At 42.1% G+C, this 18311-nt stretch overlaps 4 protein-coding genes across 11 annotated transcripts in view; 1 reads left to right on the forward strand and 3 right to left on the reverse strand.

The window, feature by feature from the left end:
• Positions 1-62: 62 nt before the first annotated feature.
• Positions 63-1620, reverse strand: LOC108096287 (phosducin-like protein). Its single transcript, XM_017197758.1, has one exon. It carries the CDS (start codon positions 1511-1513, stop codon positions 683-685), a length of 831 nt encoding a protein of 276 aa, XP_017053247.1. The 5' UTR covers positions 1514-1620; the 3' UTR covers positions 63-682.
• A 247-nt stretch (positions 1621-1867) lies between these two features.
• Positions 1868-4068, reverse strand: LOC108096208. Its single transcript, XM_017197595.1, has 5 exons — positions 4003-4068; positions 3037-3778; positions 2720-2964; positions 2485-2653; positions 1868-2430 (listed from the first exon to the last, which is right to left on the reverse strand). The coding sequence occupies exons 1-5, from the start codon at positions 4066-4068 to the stop codon at positions 1940-1942; spliced, it is 1713 nt and encodes a 570-aa protein (XP_017053084.1). The 3' UTR covers positions 1868-1939.
• A 304-nt stretch (positions 4069-4372) lies between these two features.
• Positions 4373-18311, reverse strand: part of LOC108096337 — a 36562-nt gene continuing 22623 nt past the window's right edge. For all 8 annotated transcript variants that reach the window (XM_017197883.2, XM_017197880.2, XM_017197879.2 and 5 more), the window contains one exon: positions 4373-5208. In XM_017197883.2, the coding sequence (XP_017053372.1) occupies positions 4487-5208 (722 nt within the window). In that variant the 3' untranslated portion in view covers positions 4373-4486. The remainder of the gene's footprint in view (positions 5209-18311) is intronic.
• On the forward strand, positions 11259-15595 carry LOC108096336 (zinc finger protein 37). The gene is made up of 2 exons (XM_017197875.2): positions 11259-13108; positions 13166-15595. The coding sequence occupies exons 1-2, from the start codon at positions 11435-11437 to the stop codon at positions 14474-14476; spliced, it is 2985 nt and encodes a 994-aa protein (XP_017053364.1). The 5' UTR covers positions 11259-11434; the 3' UTR covers positions 14477-15595.

An 18311-nucleotide genomic window follows, 5' to 3' on the forward strand; every position in this document is an offset into this window, starting at 1 on the left:
TCGTCACTGTCTTGGCCACCAGCTTAACCGCCTCTTCGTCCCCTTCAAGAAACACCAATTTGTTGATAAGCAAAAAAAATTTTATTGTATCAACATTATTTTGATTGCTGTATATGGTAGGCTATAAGTTACAAAATATATACTTGTATAAATCTTACAGAGTACGAGTTGAATTGAAGTACATTCATTAGCCACAAAATACTATTACATAATTATAAATGATATTGTAAATAATGATAAAAAGGTAAGCTATACGTTATATTTAGTGAGCAGGATCTGTTCCATACAAATTCAAGTGCCAAATGCATTTCGATTACATTTTTTATTTTTTTGATTTTCTTCACTTTCGAGACATTTTCTATTTTGTGAAAGCTGCACTTTAAGAAATTCTGTATACAAAAATGTAAAGAAAAGATTCATACATATAATGTAACTTATTACTGAATGAAAAATATAAATAATAAAATTGCAAAAATTAAATAGGGCGGGCCTGGCTTAAGTTTTCTTACTTGCTAATCTTACGAACACATATTTGGTCAAAGGTGGTTTTAGCGTTGATATTAACTGACAAGTAAGAATAATGGTTTGAAAATATGCATGCCATTTTATATAAATTCAGGTTTTACAAGTTTGAAACAATTTAAATTAGATTACTTGTCAGTCAATATCGTAGGCCACCAATCTAATTATACAGAGCTTTGTCCACTAAAATGCCGTGCTCGATGAGAAAACTCTCGACATCGGAGGCAAAGAAGTCGTCGCTGAGATCATCGGTTAGCCGCACAAAATTGCCGATGACCGCTTGCGCCTTGTAGACCAGCAGGGCGGGCAGTCCCTTGGTGCGGAAATCCCGGCTCATTCCGGCAACGGAACTGCAGATCTTGGCGAACTTTATGGACGGATAGTCGCTGGCCAGGCTGTCGAGGCATTTATTCAGCGTCGTGCAGGCGGCCAGCTGTCGCTCGTAGATGTGGATGATAATGGTGGTGTGCTTGTTCTCCTGCTCCACGCAGGCGAGGAACTCCTCGTGGCTGGTCAACTGCTGCACCTTGCCGAACTGCTGGTTGTGTCCCGTCTGGCGCAGCATCTCGGCCATCCGCTGTTTTTGATACTGCTGCAGGAAGTCCTCGCTCATCAGTTCGTCCAGCTCGGCGTCCAGTTCCTCCTGCCGCTTGCGCTCCTCATCCTCCGCCGCGGTGGCCGACGTGATTGTCAGTTTCTTGGCCAGCGCCAGACGTTGGCGCTCCGTTTCGTCCCGGCGCTCCGCCTCTAGCTGCTTGAATCGCTGCCAGTCCTTGACCACGCCCTTGGGCCCAGTGTTCGTCGAACCCTGCTGCCGGAACCCTCCGGCCGGAGTCGCATCCGGATTTGTGTCAATGGTTAGGCCGGACTTTCCGGATGCAGCCCCCTTGCAATCATCACCGTCGCCGTCGTCGCCATTGTCCTCGCCCTCGCTGCTGCTGCAGTAGTACTCCAGCTTCTCGCCCAGTAGTTTGTCCTCCAAGGTGGCCATGGCTGCTATTCCCGTGCTTTTTTACTCTCAATTTACAATTCAATTAGCAATTAGGAACGAAAATCTATGTTTACTCGAAACTATCGATGATGACAGAAGTTGAAAAATATCGATGTTTAGTAAGCAGTGCACCAGTTGTGTTTAACTATGAACTGCTTTTACAACAAGCAGTCGATTACTCTTTACTATCGCATTTTTAGGTATGATTAGTATTTATTATTTTTTTGTATTGGTATGTATTTTTCGAGCGCGCCAAGATTTAACTTCTATCATGTTTTGCCCCAACATTTCATGAATTGCTTTTACAAAGCTACAACATATCCTTTTTATTTGTTTTGCATAAAATTTATATCTGGTGCAAACGTTATTTACTCATATTTATTATTACTTGTTATTCCAAGTCGTAATTTAAGTGATATGATTTAATTAATACCTAGTTTTATGCGTTTTGCGAATTACATTGAAAATTTCCTTTAGCTTGTCGGGCACCGCAAAGTCCGGCAGTATTTGCTCCATGCTGTTAAAGTCGGCCTTTTCCAACTCGTCGCACGAATCATCCGATCCGGAATCATCAGCAAGTGCTAATCTTTCAGCGAAGGAGACGATGCCGCACCAGGCGCGAAAGTCCAGGTCTCCGGATCCCTGGGGATCGTATCCCAGCATCCTGAGAGTGCCCTGCACATTCTCCTCCGTGCCATGGAACTCGAGGACATCCTCCAGCGCTTGTGGTAGACTCTGCCACACAAGGGTTCGTTCCCTGTATTTATATTCCGGCAGCTCATCATTTCCCATGACCGCCAGTTCACTTTCCGGTTCCTCGATTCTGCTCAAATACTTCAGAAACACTCGCTTGTAAAGCTGCTTACGCTGCTGCGAAACCCAGACGCACTTGCTCAAATAATCCCACGGCGTCATGTCTATTAAAATATTTAAATTATTAAAGTGCCTAAATGGGATTTTAGTTTACTAGCTTTTCAGCATGGAAAGATCCATGGGAACATCGAATCTAGTTGCGGATTTTGAGAACTTTCGCGGCATCTTGGAAGTTGTTTCGGGGGGAACTTTATCTTCGGTGGCTTTCGGCACGATTTTGGGTTTTGGTGGCATGTACTTGATGGCTTCTCTAAGAGCTCGGTTGAGCTGGGGTAATAAATTATATAAATATTAGGAAATGTAGTTTTCATATGTTGAGTTATATAAGCTTACATATCTCCCAAAAGTATTCTCAATTAAATCCACATCCAAGTCGGTTTTCAGTGCCTGAAAGGCATCATCTGTTAAAAAACTTCCCTTCAAAAGGATCGGTTCTCGTTCAGTCTCCCTTTTATCCTTGGGCAGCAAAGTAAGTGAATTGGGTATTAAACTTGGCCTGGTACTGGGATTTAGTGAATCGGGTCCCAAGGCAGCCACTTGAGTCTCCGGATCTTCACTGAGGTGGAAGGTGGTGGTGGCTTAAATTAAATTATTATAAATTAATTTTATTATTAATCACAATCTTATTAAGGAGAACTTAGTTTACTTACCTTGAGCTGGCTTCAACTTCTTGCGTTTTTTGCCACGGCGCACATCCTCGTCACTGATTTCGTGTTCATTTATGCAGGTTTTCGGCTTGGCCTCCAGATCATTGGGGGCATCTCCTCCTGGCGACAGATTGGCGGTGGCCAGCGAGGATTTGGGCCTCTGCTCGTTGGAGGGCTGCCTCTTCGGCTTCTTGTCCTCGTTGGCGCCGGCACTCTTGGGCTTCTTGTCCTCCTCCAAGCCGCTTTGGGTCAACTCGGAGCTGGGCTTCCAGTAGAGCGTCTCCTGGGAATGCGACCGCCGGAGATCCAATATGATTTTCTTCCGCTTGATGTTCTCGTGTTTTCCCCACTCAGGAGTTATGCATCGTCGGTAGAAGGATCCCGCACTGGTTCTGGTGTGGATACTGGTTACCGTGGGCGTTGGGGTCATGGGACGCGAATCCGTTTCCGCATATCGCCGGAACAGATCCTCCGGAATATTGTCCGCCTCGTGCGGTTGGAGTTCCGTCTCCTCGGTGCCTTTTTCCTGCCTCCCATGCTGCTGACCTTTGCCCTCGATGGCCAGCGATGTCTTCAGCTGGTTAATCACCTCCTTGACCCCCGATGGAGCCGGATGGTTGCAGAGCACCGAGCAGCCCTTGGCGAAGGGGTTGAAGAGTCCTCCGAAGGGGCGCAGCGAAAGCGGCATGGGCGTGGCCTCGAACTTGAGCGGCATTCGCGAGAATTCCCCATGCTGATTTCTGCGCTGCAGATTTAAATGGAAGGTAATTTATCTTGGAATTGCTAAACCTACTGTAAAGGTAATAATTTGTTCTCCTCATAATATTAAATTAAATGTTTGAAAATATCTTTAAGCTATTTTGAGTGCCAAATTAAATGTTTAAAATATCTTAAAACGATTTTAAGTGACAGTTCGTTAAGCTTTAGTTTTCTATAATTATGTATTATTTTTGTTTTGAAGATAATTACCTTTTTTAGATACTTTACATGCCTCTTGGGCGTGGGAACTAATCCAGTACGTGTGGTTGCACTCATTGTCTCTATAATACTAAATATCAAACCAAACAAAAAAGCCGGAGTTGGCATCCATAAACAATTCGTTGTGTTTCTATGGTTATTTGTTTCTTATCTCTCTTTATTGATTTTAACGCCATATTGGTAACAGATAGGAAATGATATATTCTAGAATGTAAATATAAAAACCTTTTTCCGGAAAAAAAGATGCCAAAGGGTTTTGCTTTCTTCCCTGCATCAAAATGTTTCTCTAGAGAAAAACTTTAATTTGTTTACCTAAAAAAATACTTTTATTTGTTGCCTTGAGAAATGAAACACCTTTTTTAAAATTAAGTATGTTTATTGTTTGTATCTTAAAGCTAATAACTCGCAGGATTTGAATTACATAAGGAATACGTTTTAGTAAGGAAATATTCGGGCAGAAGCCTCTTTCCGGTTCTCAGTAGAGGGAACCGCGATGATGCAAATGCCTGAGGCGTTGATCCAGCAACTGGCGTTCGTTGGACAGCGAAATTGTAGATGTGGAGCGATGCAGTGGAGCGGGCAGGATGGTCACGCCACCGCCATGGCCTCCATGGCCACCGGAAACCTGAACGACAGGACTGGCCGTGTCCAAGGGACCGATTCCAGCGGTATTCCCCACCGCTCGCGATCGCAGCAGATGGTTTCTGAGCGGCGATTGCCGACGCACCGAGTTGTTGAATGAGATCTGCAGGGAGAGGCGCTTCTGGGAGAGGGAAGCCAGGTGCTCCGGGGACAGCTCGATCACCTGGGGAGGAGCAGCCGCCGCCACCGCCATCGCAGCCGCTGTGGCGGCACTGTAGCTCGGCAGCGATGAAGTGGGCGATGCGTTGCCACAATTGCAGGTGGTCGAGGCCAGGGACACATTATCCGCACCAGCATCCGCACTCGCAATGTTCGTCTCCACCAGGCTGTAGCCCACCGCCTGCTCCTTGCCGTTGCTCTCGTTGCACTCGAATATCTTAATGATGGGCACCACCGCCGGGGTGAGGATAATGCCCGCCTTCCGGAACTCCTCCAGGGCATCGTCGTAGGTGGGCAACCCGGAGACAATCGTGTACGAGGGCAGGGACTCCGCCTCGTAGTCCGGCGGACAGCGGCGACAGATCTCAATCGTGGGATCACTGTGATTGGCACGGTCTGCAAGGACACACAACGGGAGAAAGGTAATCCGATTAGAACATGGCAAACAATTGCAACTAAAGGAACAAAAATTTAATTTAATCCATAAAAACATGTAGGTGTAAAGTAAAACTTTTTTTTAAATTCCTCACTTCTATTACTTGCTTTCTTTAGTAAAACCTTTATTTAAAACTGCATTTATTAAATAAATAAAAACCACAAAATCCAAAAAATATTACCCGCAACAGATATAATTTTCTTTTTGTGTTAGCATTTTTTTCTAAACAAATAAAAACTTTGTTCAACAAATAAAAAACTAATTAAAAAAGTTAGTTCAATTTTTTTTTATAAATTTGTGTTAAGCCGACTGTTCATTTATTACCCACTTCAACGTTAAATTTTGGATTTCAATGGAAATTGGTTTTTAAAAGCTTATTTGTTTGGTGTAAACACTTTTTACTATCGTAAAAACCTCCTCACATTCAGTTTTAAACAGAATTACATATTTATTATAAAAACTGTTCTGAATAATTGTTTATATTATTCTCCCTTTTTTTGTAGTTATTTCTCTGTTTTATATCCCCAGATGCTGCTGGCTCGCTCTTCCGGCAGTCAGACAAAAAAAAAGAACAATCAGAATTATCAAATCAATTCCCCTTTGCTGCCCTTCAGAGACTAGAGACCTGCCACAGTAGCAATGGCACTTAAACCGCTCTCAACCCCTCGAAAAAGTTACCTTTAGTTTTTGGGGATGTTGCTGCGGATCTAAATGAAATTTTTATACCGATTGCTTGTTCCCTTAAAAGCTAGTAAAAAGCCCTAAAGGCGTCCAACTGCAAGCTGTGTCCCAACCCTTAAAAGTAGGCAACGGAAAACATTTATTGCAATTGTCCAGCGGTCGAGGAGAAGGAGGCAAATAAATGTGGCTCCCGGGATGGGGGACAAACCCAGCCGAATCCTCGCCAGGAAGGTGAGTCAGCAGCCCAATGATGGAGTACATGGAACTGTTGATGCGGCAAGCGTTTTTCCCCGTGACGCTGTACAAGATTTTCAAGATTAGCCGCATGCTGGGTGGCTTTGGCAAATATTGAAAATGGCATACGCTTCGCTTCACACCCTTTACTTTCTTTTTTTTTTTTTTGTATTTGTGTGTTTCATGTTGGGGATTTAAAGCCTGCGGGTCGACAATTTTCAGACATTTTCACACCCACATGAATGGACGCTCATTTTTTATGCAACGCTTTGTGAGCTTACGAAATTAAATTGATGATGCCCGGGAAGAAAGCGGGCGGAATGAAAGTGAAAACTCATTTTCGGATGGGGTTTGCTGGCATATGGCTCACCGGGGGGGCTGTCAGTCCTTTAGCTCCACTCCCCTGCTCCTCTGACAGCAGCTCAACGTGCTTAAGCCTTTTTGTAATTTTCAATTGACTTTAGTTAATTATGGGCCGGCTTACAACGAGCTTAAGTCGGCTGGATACACTTTTGATTTTGCGAGAGGTACTTGTTAAATCATTGTTTAAGTTTCAGTTTAGAACAATTGTGTGGAAGGCCATCAAAAGGATTGTTTTTGAATTTGTTTAATATGGGAAAATTAAAAGAAAACTCTGTGAAGTGAAAGCTTATTGATAAATATGGTTAGTTTTGTTTAAAAAGAATATTTACCTACGAATAAGAATTGCTGATATGTAGGGGTGTTTAAAATTGTCGTATTATATTTATTTAGCTTTTTTAATAACTTAAAAAATGTAAGGGCAACTTTATGCATTCTAAACACTTTTGACTCATAGTTTTTCTTTTCATAGATACACTTTTTCTACCACAAGTGTCCACGCCCCACTCCATCATAAACTGCCTATCCCCAAACGAGAAGGACGTTTTTTGACGTGGCCACAACTACTAGGCTTGATGAACTGTCTGTCTATGTCTGGGCCCATAAGCCCCGGGACATACGCATTCAATTCCCCAAACGCAGCTTAGCACGACAATAAAATGAAGTGCAGCGCATAAAAAAGCGAAAGCCGCTTGGCAGATGAAACGATGAAACGAAAATAAACAAAGCCCGAAGTGTAAGTGCGTTGTGCATAAAATATTCGCCGCAAGTTATAAGCCAGCAGGAAAATGGACACCGAAATTTCCACTAGTCAATATGCTAAAGGTCATGAAAGCGCCAAGCATCCACAAGGAAACTTGCTTAGCATTGGGATTGGAACTACAAATACACTTGACAAAATCTTGGCATTTTGTAAGAAGTGGAAAAATAAACCTAAGTAAATAAAAAAGTTTTCCTTTTAAATGTGAGATCTTTATTTTGAGGTAATTAGCATGTGTAAGTCATACTAACAATTAATTATAGCAATGATAAACTTTTGAATTATCCTTGAATAAATAAGCATTGTTTATTTCTATTCATTATTTTTTATTGTGTAAGTAGAGAGCATCTTAACCTAAGGCAGGCCAGAGATATTTGGGCGTTCTCACAATAACAACAGAAAAAGTTAAACACACTTTATGTTGGGGCTTCGCTTTCGAGTTTTGGGGGTCTCTCAGGCAAAAGGACGAATCGCAGGAAGTGGGCGAGTGGGTGTTGTGCGTTTTGTGGATTTGTGCGCCAAGCCACCAAAGCAGAAAAAAGAAAACAAACGACATACAGCTCAAGCAACCAAAAGTGACGTGCCCAGGAAGAGGACGATGGAAATGGCGATGGCGATGGAGATGGAGATGGCGACATGCCTGCCAGCAGACCGAAAAAAATTGAGGAAAATGGAAAGGGGAAAATGCTCCCCTTAGGTGGCAGCACTGGGAGAAAATATATGCATGTTTAAGAAATTATTTTGCGACTGCTTTATTAAGAAATCTTTCTTTAATAGATAATTTCTGTGAAGGCAATTGAACGCTTATAAATATTTGTCTGTCACTTGTAAGAATGGAAACAACAATTTTATTTTGTTTAATAAATATTTATTTTTTATCAGGGTATATGTACCTATATGTACATTTTCTTGATAAATTAAAGTAGCAGTAAACTTTCTGTTTTTTTTATTATATCCTGTTTTTAAAAATTAATTCGTTTTTACTTTTGTAAAATGTTTAATAAATATATTTGGAAATTATTGACAATAAATAAGCATCCTATATTCCTATATTAATTATTTAATTTTATAAACTTACTATTTTGTATAGACATTTTCTTTTTACAACTTTTCCTTCTTTAAGTAATTTTTTTTGAGTGCACAATAGATGGCAGACAGGAGCTTCCAAGGCACGTAAGCAGTTTATGCCCGCCGCCCCCCAAAAATAAAAGTTCGAGCCACATTTTTGGATGCTGCCATCGTTGTCCTTCGCCTCGGCCCGCCTTCCGTTGTCCTTGGGGTTGGTAAACACGGCACCAAATTGCCGTTTAAATTTCTCCCCAATGTCTACGCCTGGGGCCAAAGCGGCCTTGAAACATTATTATGACTGTCACGCCCCATTCGCCCCACCTGTTAGGCCTGCCCCAAAGATCCCAGTTCGCTGCCTCGGGGGCTCCAATCCCCCGGCAACTTTATATTTGAAGTTGTGGCTGGCTGACGAAGGTCGGGGGAGCCGTGAAGACAGGCGTTAAATGCTACCTATAGTATGCCTCCCATCGGACTCGCAATCCTGGGGCTCTGATCCATGTCAAGGGTCTCCGGTCTGCCAGCGGCTGCTCCCAGCTTCCAGCTAACTTATGGCTCTGTCTGCTGCAGGCCCTGTTCTTTGTTTAACTAATTAAACTCTTGTACCAGCGAGCATGCAAATAGCATTTGGCCTTCTTCGCAAAAACACGTGTCGGTCTGGCATGCAAAAAAAAGGAGAAACAACCGAAAACAATAGGAAATAATGTTTTAGGCCCTAAACTAAACGCATGTCAGAATTGCATTGTTTTCTTTGAGCCAAGACAAGAAAAATGATGTTGCCCAGGGCCAGGATCTCAGAGGCTATTAGTTCGAACTCAAAGGATTTCTAATGGCCTACCAGTAAAAACTTCTACATGAAGAAATCTTTTTGGGTTGGAAAAACGAATTGAAAAAGGTTAAATCATTTTTGAATAGCTTGAAGCATAACAAATTATTGTTTTATTTTAATGAAATTAAATTGATAAGTTCAAGATTTGTTTAGCATTTTATAAGAAATTTTTTATAAATGTTATTTTTATATCATAATCTTTTGAACTTTTATAGATTTGTTTTAGTACTGATTTAATTTCCTAATATTATTTGAAAACCTAACCAAAACCAAACCCTTTTTCCGTTCATCTTATTGTTAAATTGTACGATTCAGATAGGCTCGACGGTAAATTTGTCGCTTTATTCGTACGTTTTGTATGGTTTCCCGGACAAATGTCCCATCATCAGCAACTGTAGCGCATTAAAACTAACTGCTAAATTATTAGCAAGACAACCCATCCATCTTGGGGGCAGGTCCTCGGTGGGTCTTTGCACACGAAAACAGAAATGAAGAAAAATTGCGGCTTGTCAGTGGAAGGCAGAACAACAATAAAAAGGACAAAACCGACAACATGAAGACGTCTTCAGCATCCTGCGCTGGAGTAAACGAAACACGCGCCAGGAGCATCCAACATCCAGGACGAAAAAGTAATAAGTGTGTCTATTTGTTTGCGAATATTTCATTTCCCGTGCCGTTTACTTTCTATCTTCGGTCTGCCCACAGCAGCTTTTCGCTGGAAAAGGAGGAAAGCCTGGGACTGTCACGAAAGTCGCATTTCCCCCAAAACTAAATCATATAACCGTATATCAAATTTAGTCCCAGTTTATGTTCTGGCCAACAAATTCAATTTGAATTTCCGAAATATTACTTAAGCTTGGCTTAAAAGGTAAACCGAGAAATATCTGCTTAAGGGCTCCTAAAACGAATTTACTCTGGATTTTAATTATTAAAAAAACTTTTTTTAGGCTACGGCTTCCATCCTGTAGTTATACCCTAAAATAGCTTATTTAAAATCGAATGAAAATGGGAACTTCTTTTTGTTTAATTTGAGTAACTGCTGCTCGACCATTTGATTTATGTACATTGAACTTGCGGAAAGTTCAACTAATACATAAAATGCAAACGGCGTGCGTGGGCAAAAGAAGGAAAAAGTTAGTGTAATTTATAAAATGCAAGCCACACATGGTGCCCTCTCGCCTGGGAGAGGCGCTGAATGTTATTAAAAACAATATAAACAACTTCCCGGTGGGTTGTTCCGGGTCGGTTGTTTATGGACACCAGTGTGAGGGGCACGGAAAACAAGCCTTAAACCACAAAGTACCACTTTTCCTGCCTATTGGGTGGTTGTGTGCGGCAGTTGCGGCAATTTTCAAATTGACTTTTGCACATGTTGCCGCCGTAGCGAAAATGCGGGCAAACAATGTAGCCAAAGTGTTTTCTACTAAAAACAAAAAAACATAGCACAATAGGCTCCAACTGTCTGGGTGTGTGCAAATCAGCGCTGCCAAGATTGTTTATGATCAACTTTCAGGATTTTCAAAAGAAATAATAGTTTGATAACTATTTCAGAAAAACTTTCAGTAAGTTATTAAAATTCCACTAAAATGTCCCCATCATTACTTCTTTATGTTTTTGCAGGGTTATAAATGCAAAGTGAATGTGCAAAATATCAGCCAATTGAAATCATTAATAATTTTCCCGTAAAGTATGGCTAAACTTATTCCTTGCGTTTGAAAATCTCTAATTTAGCAGCACTAACTTGAGTTTTATCCGTTATGTTGCCCACGAAGTAGTACAAAAAGTGGGCGAAAAATACAAAAATAAGTGCATAGCAAAAACGTGCCAATTGTGCGCGTGAACGGAATACCAAAATAGTTGGCCGCTTCTGCGCCAAAAGTCAAATATCCATCAAAACGGCATTAGTGGCGGCAGCTGCGCTTTCGCACTTTGCCCCCCATTTTATTTGAATTTCAGCGCCTTGCGTCACCCCCGACCTTCAACACTTATCTCGGTGAAGACACTTTCCAGCACTGACCCGCTCAAACAGTGTTGCAAGCGATCACGCTCTCTCACACACTCGCACTCACACACGCACACAAACAAGGGTGAGAACGAGAGAGAGAGAGAAAAATAAAAATTTCCGGCGTCGGTGGATTTGGTTTTGTTCTCAATTTCGAGTTTTTGCCTGTTCTACAGCGTTTTTAGTTGTCTTTTGAAAGTCGCCCTGCTAACTAAAACCCTCCTAAAGGAAAACCTTCGATCTGTTGAAAAAAGCATGCTGAAAATGGCAAATGTTGCAAATCCCCTGCAAACAATGAGGAAAACAAACGGCGACGAAGACTCCGAGGAATCTGATATGGAAGAAGAGGAAGAGGACGAGGAGGAGGAGGACGATCTGCCGGACGATGTGGTACTCCAAATCGACAGCGAGGATGAGGCGGAACTGGAGGCACAGCGCATTCGCTTGGTGGAAGAGGAAGCAGCAAAGACAACAAAAAAAGAAGAGACAGATCAGCAAGAACAGCAACAACAAAAGCAGCAAGGGCAGGTCAGTAACGGTAAAGCAGAGCACTTGGAGGAAACTGGAACGCCCAGCTCCAGTCACAACAACAAACGCAAGGGTCGTGGAAGGCCGAAACGCAAACCATCTACAAGTTCCCAAGCCTCCAGTGCATCAGTTGCTTCGCTCGCTTCCAGCGGCTCACTGGTGGCCGCCCAAGTGCTTGCGGATGAAAAGTCACGGCGGTTCATCTACAGCTGTTCCAGCTGCACTCACCACTACGGGCATAGCCTGATCCTCTCCAGACATTTTCAGCGGGAGCATGCCGAGAAGCCGAAGAGAAAACGGGGCAAACCGAAGGTATCGGTTGAAGAGCACTTGGTTACTCCACCCATGATTCTTGACCCACTGGCAATGAGTCACCTGAAGCCCTGCGCCCAGTTGCTCGTCCAAGGAGAATCCCTGCTGCAGCTGTGCCTCGCCTGCAACTCACAGTTTGTGGACGAGCAGCGCTTCCAGGAGCATCTTAGCCAGCAGCATGGTTACTTCAAGCTACTGGTGCCCAAGGAAGAACCCAACGATCTCCCTCCACATGCCATGGTCACCATTCCGGGGGCTCTGGCTGTCGGCAAAGCCAACTCCCAGCTCCTGCTGCCCATTCCGGCCCCAGAAACCCCTCCACCCGAGCAGGATGTTAAGGAAATGCCTCCAAGTACAGGCAGCAATGACCACGAGGATCTGGCCATGATCAACACCATGGTGGCCCAAATTACAGCCGAGCGTGTGAAGAAGACGAGCAGTCCTAAGGTTAGCAAGATGATTATAAAGTTGCCCACGGTCACCAAAAGAGGCAGGAAGCGCACCAAGCCAGAGAAGATCAGCGATGAAAAGAGTCGAGAGAGAAAGCAGGAGATGCCAGGGAAAAAACAGAAAGTGGACAAAAAGAAGGAAGATTTGATGAACTCGGCACCCAAGAAATCTCATAAAGAGTTGGAAGCGCAGCAGGTAAATGCTGGAAAGGATCAGCAAATACCAGTGGCGGCTGAAGTTGAACAGCAACAATTGGAAGTCCAGAAAAGACCGGAGGAGTTAAAGAAACAAGACCAGCACGAGAAAGATTCAAAGGATAAGCTTGAGCAGACAATGAAAACGATTGATTCGCAGCCAGTGGCAAATGGATTAAAAGGAAAACAGTCGCTGGAGAAACCATCAAATCAACTAGAGGTGGTTGTGGAACCTGTAAAGGAAATTCAGCCGCTTAATAAACTGTCACCGGTAAAAGATGCGGAAAAGCCAAATCAGCCGAAGAAAATTGAAAATGATACACATCTTACAAACGATGACAAAGATCAGCAGAAAAAATTGGAAAATCAAGCAGATCAACAGCTGGAGAAAGCTGAAAAACCTAAAACAATGGACAAATTGGAAAAGGAACAGCTTCCAACACAAGTGAGTTTGAATTGAATTTTTCTAAAGGTAATCCAAGTAAATACGCCTTGATTTCAGGAATTGTCCAATCCAGCCAAGCGCAAGCGCGGCCGCAAGGAGCGCAAGTCGCCTTCTCCCGTTCCCATTCCGCTGGCAGACAAAGAAATTAAGGAGGAGTCAGAGCCGTCAGAGCGGCGCACGCGCAAGTCGCGAAACCATGTAGACTATATGGTGGATATCAAAGATGAGGAGGAGGAAAAGGAGGACGACGAGGAGGAGGTAGATGATGACTCCTCGGCCACGATTTCGCCGCACAACAGCTCAACGGACGAGAGCTTCGTCTCGATCAAACGTGAGTCATCCGAGGAGTCTCAGCGCAACGAAGGTGGCATACACACTTGCAATTTCTGTGGCAAAACCTTTAAGCGTTTCTCGAGAATGCAGGATCATTTGCGTCTCCACACCGGAGAGAAACCCTACGTGTGTGGCCAGTGCGGCAGGGCTTTCCGCCTGAAGATGCGTCTGGTGGAGCACCAAATGCGTCATCGCACTGAGAAGGCGTACAAATGCGAGATATGTTCGATGCCTTTGGCCACAAAGCAGGATCTTTCGCTGCACATGCGTCATCACAAGAACGATCGGCGTTACAAGTGCGACAAGTGCAACAAGGGATTCGTTCGCAGCTCAGACTTGTCCATTCACGTGCGAATTCATACGGGTGAAAAGCCGTACAGCTGCGATCTGTGCGGAAAGGCGTTCCGTGCTCGCCAGAATTTGGTCGTCCATCGGCGTACTCATCTCGGAGACAAACCCATTCAGTGTGAGCTGTGCGACAAGCGTTTCGCTCGCAAGATCGACATGAGGGTGCACATGCGCAGGCACACGGGTGAAAAGCCTTACAACTGTGATGCCTGTGACCGTGGCTACTCCTCCCGAGTAAATCTGTTGCGCCACCAGGAGCGTGAGCATGGGAAAGAAGAGAAGCCCGCTGCCAAAGCGGAGAAGAAACAGCCGGAGCCCAAAGCCAAAGCAGCACCACGACGTCCTCGACGAGAGAAGCTGCAGCAAAAGATTGCTGTCCAGGAGAAACTACTGAACGACCTGAAACGCAGCTTGAGTGCCCTGCCCGAAGTGCCCGAGGAGTCGGCACAGCCCAAACACACTGAAGCCACCTTGGAACTGCCGGCAGATGCCGGAGCAGGGCATGCCCAAGTCCAGGTCACAGTGTCCATGCAAATGGAACCGGCACCCAGTCACGAAGACGATGAGGAGACCACGCCGGAGAAGGAGAACGTTTTGTCCAGCTCAACGACCACCGATGGGAAGACGAAGGCGAATCGCAAGATCACCAGCTACTTCACTGTTGTGGGTCAGCAGGCGGAAATCTAAAGACTTAAGTTCAGGGTCAAACACATTTCTTACTCATTAACTTTTAAGATGCCACTGTACTTGGAAATGATGGAGACATTTCCCTAGCGTAGCGTACACCTCGCAATTTTACTTTTTTGGATTTTTAATGCAATCTTGCAGCAGGGATCAAGTATTTTCTATATATACTATTTATACATGTACGATAATTTTGAGGTTCTACGAAGATGGATTCACGGGATATATTTAATGATGTGAAGGACATATAACCAACATGAACAAAAAAGACTACTTTTTAAAAGAAATAATGATATTTGATATTTGAAAAAATCAAGCAAGAGACTGCAAAGAGTTTTATAACATAAATATATATATTTTTCTAACGACAGAGCAACTTTTGTGAACAAAATAAGTTAAACTATGTAAAAATACCAATAAACTAGTAAGTAAGTTAGGGAAATGTTTGCAACCGAACATCTTGAAATCCAATTGCTGAAACTCGAATCCCCTTTAAACCGAATTGAAGTCTTAATCAAGGTTTTTTATAAATAATTTGTAAACAAATGTTCAGCCGATTCAATCTTATCGAGCTTCAATATCAGCAGAACATGATATTTATAAACAAATGCGCACAACGATTCGAATTTGATTTGCAAACATTTCCACTTCATTCCCCTTGCATTTAAACACCGTACGACCCACAGAATATTTCACAATTTCATTTAATTTCACAGCACACATGAAATCAATTGCAAGTCATTTTGTATGCAATTCGTACGAAATCTCCAGCGTATACTCAAAATTCCAAAACAAATTTAATTTAATGAAAATAATTTAAATTTATATTATATAAGCATTTAAATTGTGTTCGGGAAAAATGTATTTTCCCTTGCAAAGAATTCTACACTATCTCAGCACTTACTATATTTATTTTATAAACTTTACGCATTTACTTTAACATATTTACTTAATTTCTCGAATCGTAAGCGTAGAGAAAAGACAATGCAAAAAGTCAGCAGCGTTTATTTCCTACAAATAATATTTGAACGCATTTTTTGTAAATTGAATTTGTGGCAGCTTCTCTCATTCTGTAGCATCTAAGAGAGTCCAATGAAGAATATACGTTACTTTATAATTTCACATTTGTCGATGTTAATTTGATGGCAGTTGCAAATTGTTGCGCCCGGTACTTCAACCCCCGAAAATTGCAATTACATGAATGGGGGTGTGCGAGTTTTATGTTTAATGTTTATGGCAGAGGACAACCAAAGGCAGCTGCTGCAGCCCTTGTCAATTTTTCAGCACTAACTATTGCTCGAGAGGATTGGGCTTGGGGTGGACGGAGGAAGACAGAAGAAGGACGAAGGACCACGGAGAGACCGAGTGAATGGAGAGTAAATATCGAGCAGCAGTTTGTCATTTATAATGGGGTTGTACACGGTTCATTTCATTGTGCCAAGGGGTTGATATGTGAGAGAGATAAATAAAGCGGGACAAATGTGGCTATGAGAGAGCGGTTGGGTCTGATTTATGCCTAGATCCAGGTGGAAGAGTTAACCCCTTGGCGATCGTTGAACTCTTGTGGGCAGGATAATAAAGCATAGGGATCATAAATGTTTTGTTTTGGGACTCCTAACGCCTGAATTCATTTTAATCTTAATTTTTAATTCCTTTACAAAAAAAAAATATTTTTAAGTTGTAAAATGGTTTTTCAATTTTTCACGTATTTGTCTGTTTAAAAAAAAGTAGTTTTTTTTTAAGTTCAAGTCCATTTACAATTTTTTAAATAAACTTGAATAAAAGTTTAAAGAATTTAAAACAAATTAACTAAAACCATGAAGCTGATAAGTTTTTGTTTTCCTTGTGAGAGTGACATTTTCATTCCGCCCGGCATTCTTGTCTAAACAAAAACCAATTTCTTTGCTCCCGCACAACGTTTCGCATGTTTTGGCCATATGCTTATCATCTGGCCACTGCAATGACAATTTATTTTGTGCTGGGTTTCAAACAAAAGCGCAGCCAAAGAAAAAATGCCAAATTCAGCGAACAGCAGAGGCCAAATATGAGAAGAAAAAAGAAATTGCTAGCTCCAGCGCTTTCAATGCAATATTACGCATACGAAGCGTGGTACCGCGTGTTTTGTTTGTGAGATTGTGCCAAAATATACAAAAAAGTGAAGAAAAACGAAAAGATAGTGAACGTGACACAGCTCACACACACACAACGAAGTTGTTCATATTGGTGTGTGTGAAAATATGCAAATTAAGTGTGGCGACTTTTGTTCTCGCCGTTTTTTGGTGTAGAAAGCGTAAAAAGCGAGCAAAAACTGTACGTATACACATTATTTGGGCTGGCGATTGTGGAAAGCAAAGCGCCGAAAAAAACAAGTATACGCCCCGTTGTACAGTCAGTCAGTCGTGAGTGTGAGCTTGTCTGCGTGTGTTCGTGTGGCGATCAAGCTTGCTCTCCCCCTCTCTTTCCCTCTCTTCCTTTGTTTTGTTTGGTTTTTGGCCCGTCTCGTCAGCATTTTTACACTTTTATGTTGCTGGCTTTTAATTGAATTTCGCTTCAGTCTCAGACTTTGACTTCTTCTCTTGTTTTCTGCTGTTCCTTTTCGCTGTGGTTAATTTTAAAACTACCCATAAAAGCCACACGCTGCGCCGCGGTCGGCAGAGGCAGAGCCAGCGGCTTTTGCCACTAATACAATTACGTCCTGTCATCGAGTTGATTCTGGATATGCACTAAGAAAAAACAGTCAATCGTTTGATTTTTGAAAAAGTAATTATTTTCCTTAATAAGTTAATTTAAAACTAAAAGCTTAAATTAAATTTGGAATTGGTTATTAACCTAAGCTAATTGATTTTATATGTGTGGGCTATCTTTCATTTCACTCTTTCTCTCTCTCTTTATTCACTTGTGTTTTTGTTTGTTAAGTCTCTCTGCTGCGTTTCTTCTGCATTCTTTTTGCGGTCGTTAACTTGCAACAGAACATGTTTTGTTGTTGTTGATATTAGCCGAGCGCGCTCTTGTTTTTGTTTTCTCAATGTTCTAAGTTTTGCTCATCCAGAGAGAGTTTGTGTTTGTGTTGATTTGTTTGCGCAGCTCTCATGGCTTTGCGTGTGAGCCGCTTTGCCATCGGCACGTATGATTGTGTGTAGGGCGACTGAGAGAACTGACAATTGTTTTCCAACACTCAAGCGAGCCCGCGCCATTTAAATATTTTGAATAGCCAACGGTGCGTATGCATGATTTATGGGTGATGGAAATTCATGTAACGAAAATGCAAATATGGAAATGTTTTCTTTTGGTTGGTTTAAAAAACTTTAAGTTAACATTGTACAGAGTTTAAAATTTAAAATTTCTGCACTTTAAAAAAAAATATTGGTGAATATTTTAAAAGCCAGCAGGATTAAAGCTTAAACTGCTCTTTATCAATAGAAAATGATTAATGGGATCATAACAGAGAGAACCTAAAAATTAAATGTTCAATAAATTAAATCTTCTATGCTTAAAATAATTGACTGATGAAATATTTTGCAACGGATTGTGACTTTCTTCAATTGGCACAATTGATTTACACATTCACCATGGCAATTGCCTGCGAAACAAAAAATTTTATTCATAAGTCCTGCTGACAACCCTCATCCACATGAAATGCATTAAAAATTATTTATCCATAAATCATGCAATCGTTAATAAATAAAAAATGCATTCGAGTTCATTTCCCGTCGACAGTGAAATGGCACATAAACAAACAAACAAAGTCGAAAACGTTAAAAAACGAAAATAAAAGCGAAAAAAATATAGGCAAATGCATAAATAAATCAGAGAAGCGGGGAAACAACAATGCGGCCTG

This window comes from Drosophila ficusphila, unplaced genomic scaffold (genome assembly GCF_018152265.1).
Source record: "Drosophila ficusphila isolate 14025-0441.05 unplaced genomic scaffold, ASM1815226v1 contig_106, whole genome shotgun sequence".
Classification (NCBI taxonomy): domain Eukaryota; kingdom Metazoa; phylum Arthropoda; class Insecta; order Diptera; family Drosophilidae; genus Drosophila; species Drosophila ficusphila.

Coding starts and splice junctions, on each gene's coding strand:
- LOC108096336 (XM_017197875.2), top strand. CDS start 11,435: ATGCTGAAAATGGCAAATGTTGCAAATCCCCTGCAAACAATGAGGAAA. Junction 13,109..13,165: donor AGGAACAGCTTCCAACACAA/GTGAGTTTGAAT, acceptor CCTTGATTTCAG/GAATTGTCCAATCCAGCCAA.
- LOC108096287 (XM_017197758.1), bottom strand. CDS start 1,513: ATGGCCACCTTGGAGGACAAACTACTGGGCGAGAAGCTGGAGTACTAC.
- LOC108096208 (XM_017197595.1), bottom strand. CDS start 4,068: ATGAGTGCAACCACACGTACTGGATTAGTTCCCACGCCCAAGAGGCAT. Junction 3,779..4,002: donor ATGTAAAGTATCTAAAAAAG/GTAATTATCTTC, acceptor TTAAATCTGCAG/CGCAGAAATCAGCATGGGGA. Junction 2,654..2,719: donor AGAATACTTTTGGGAGATAT/GTAAGCTTATAT, acceptor TTATTACCCCAG/CTCAACCGAGCTCTTAGAGA.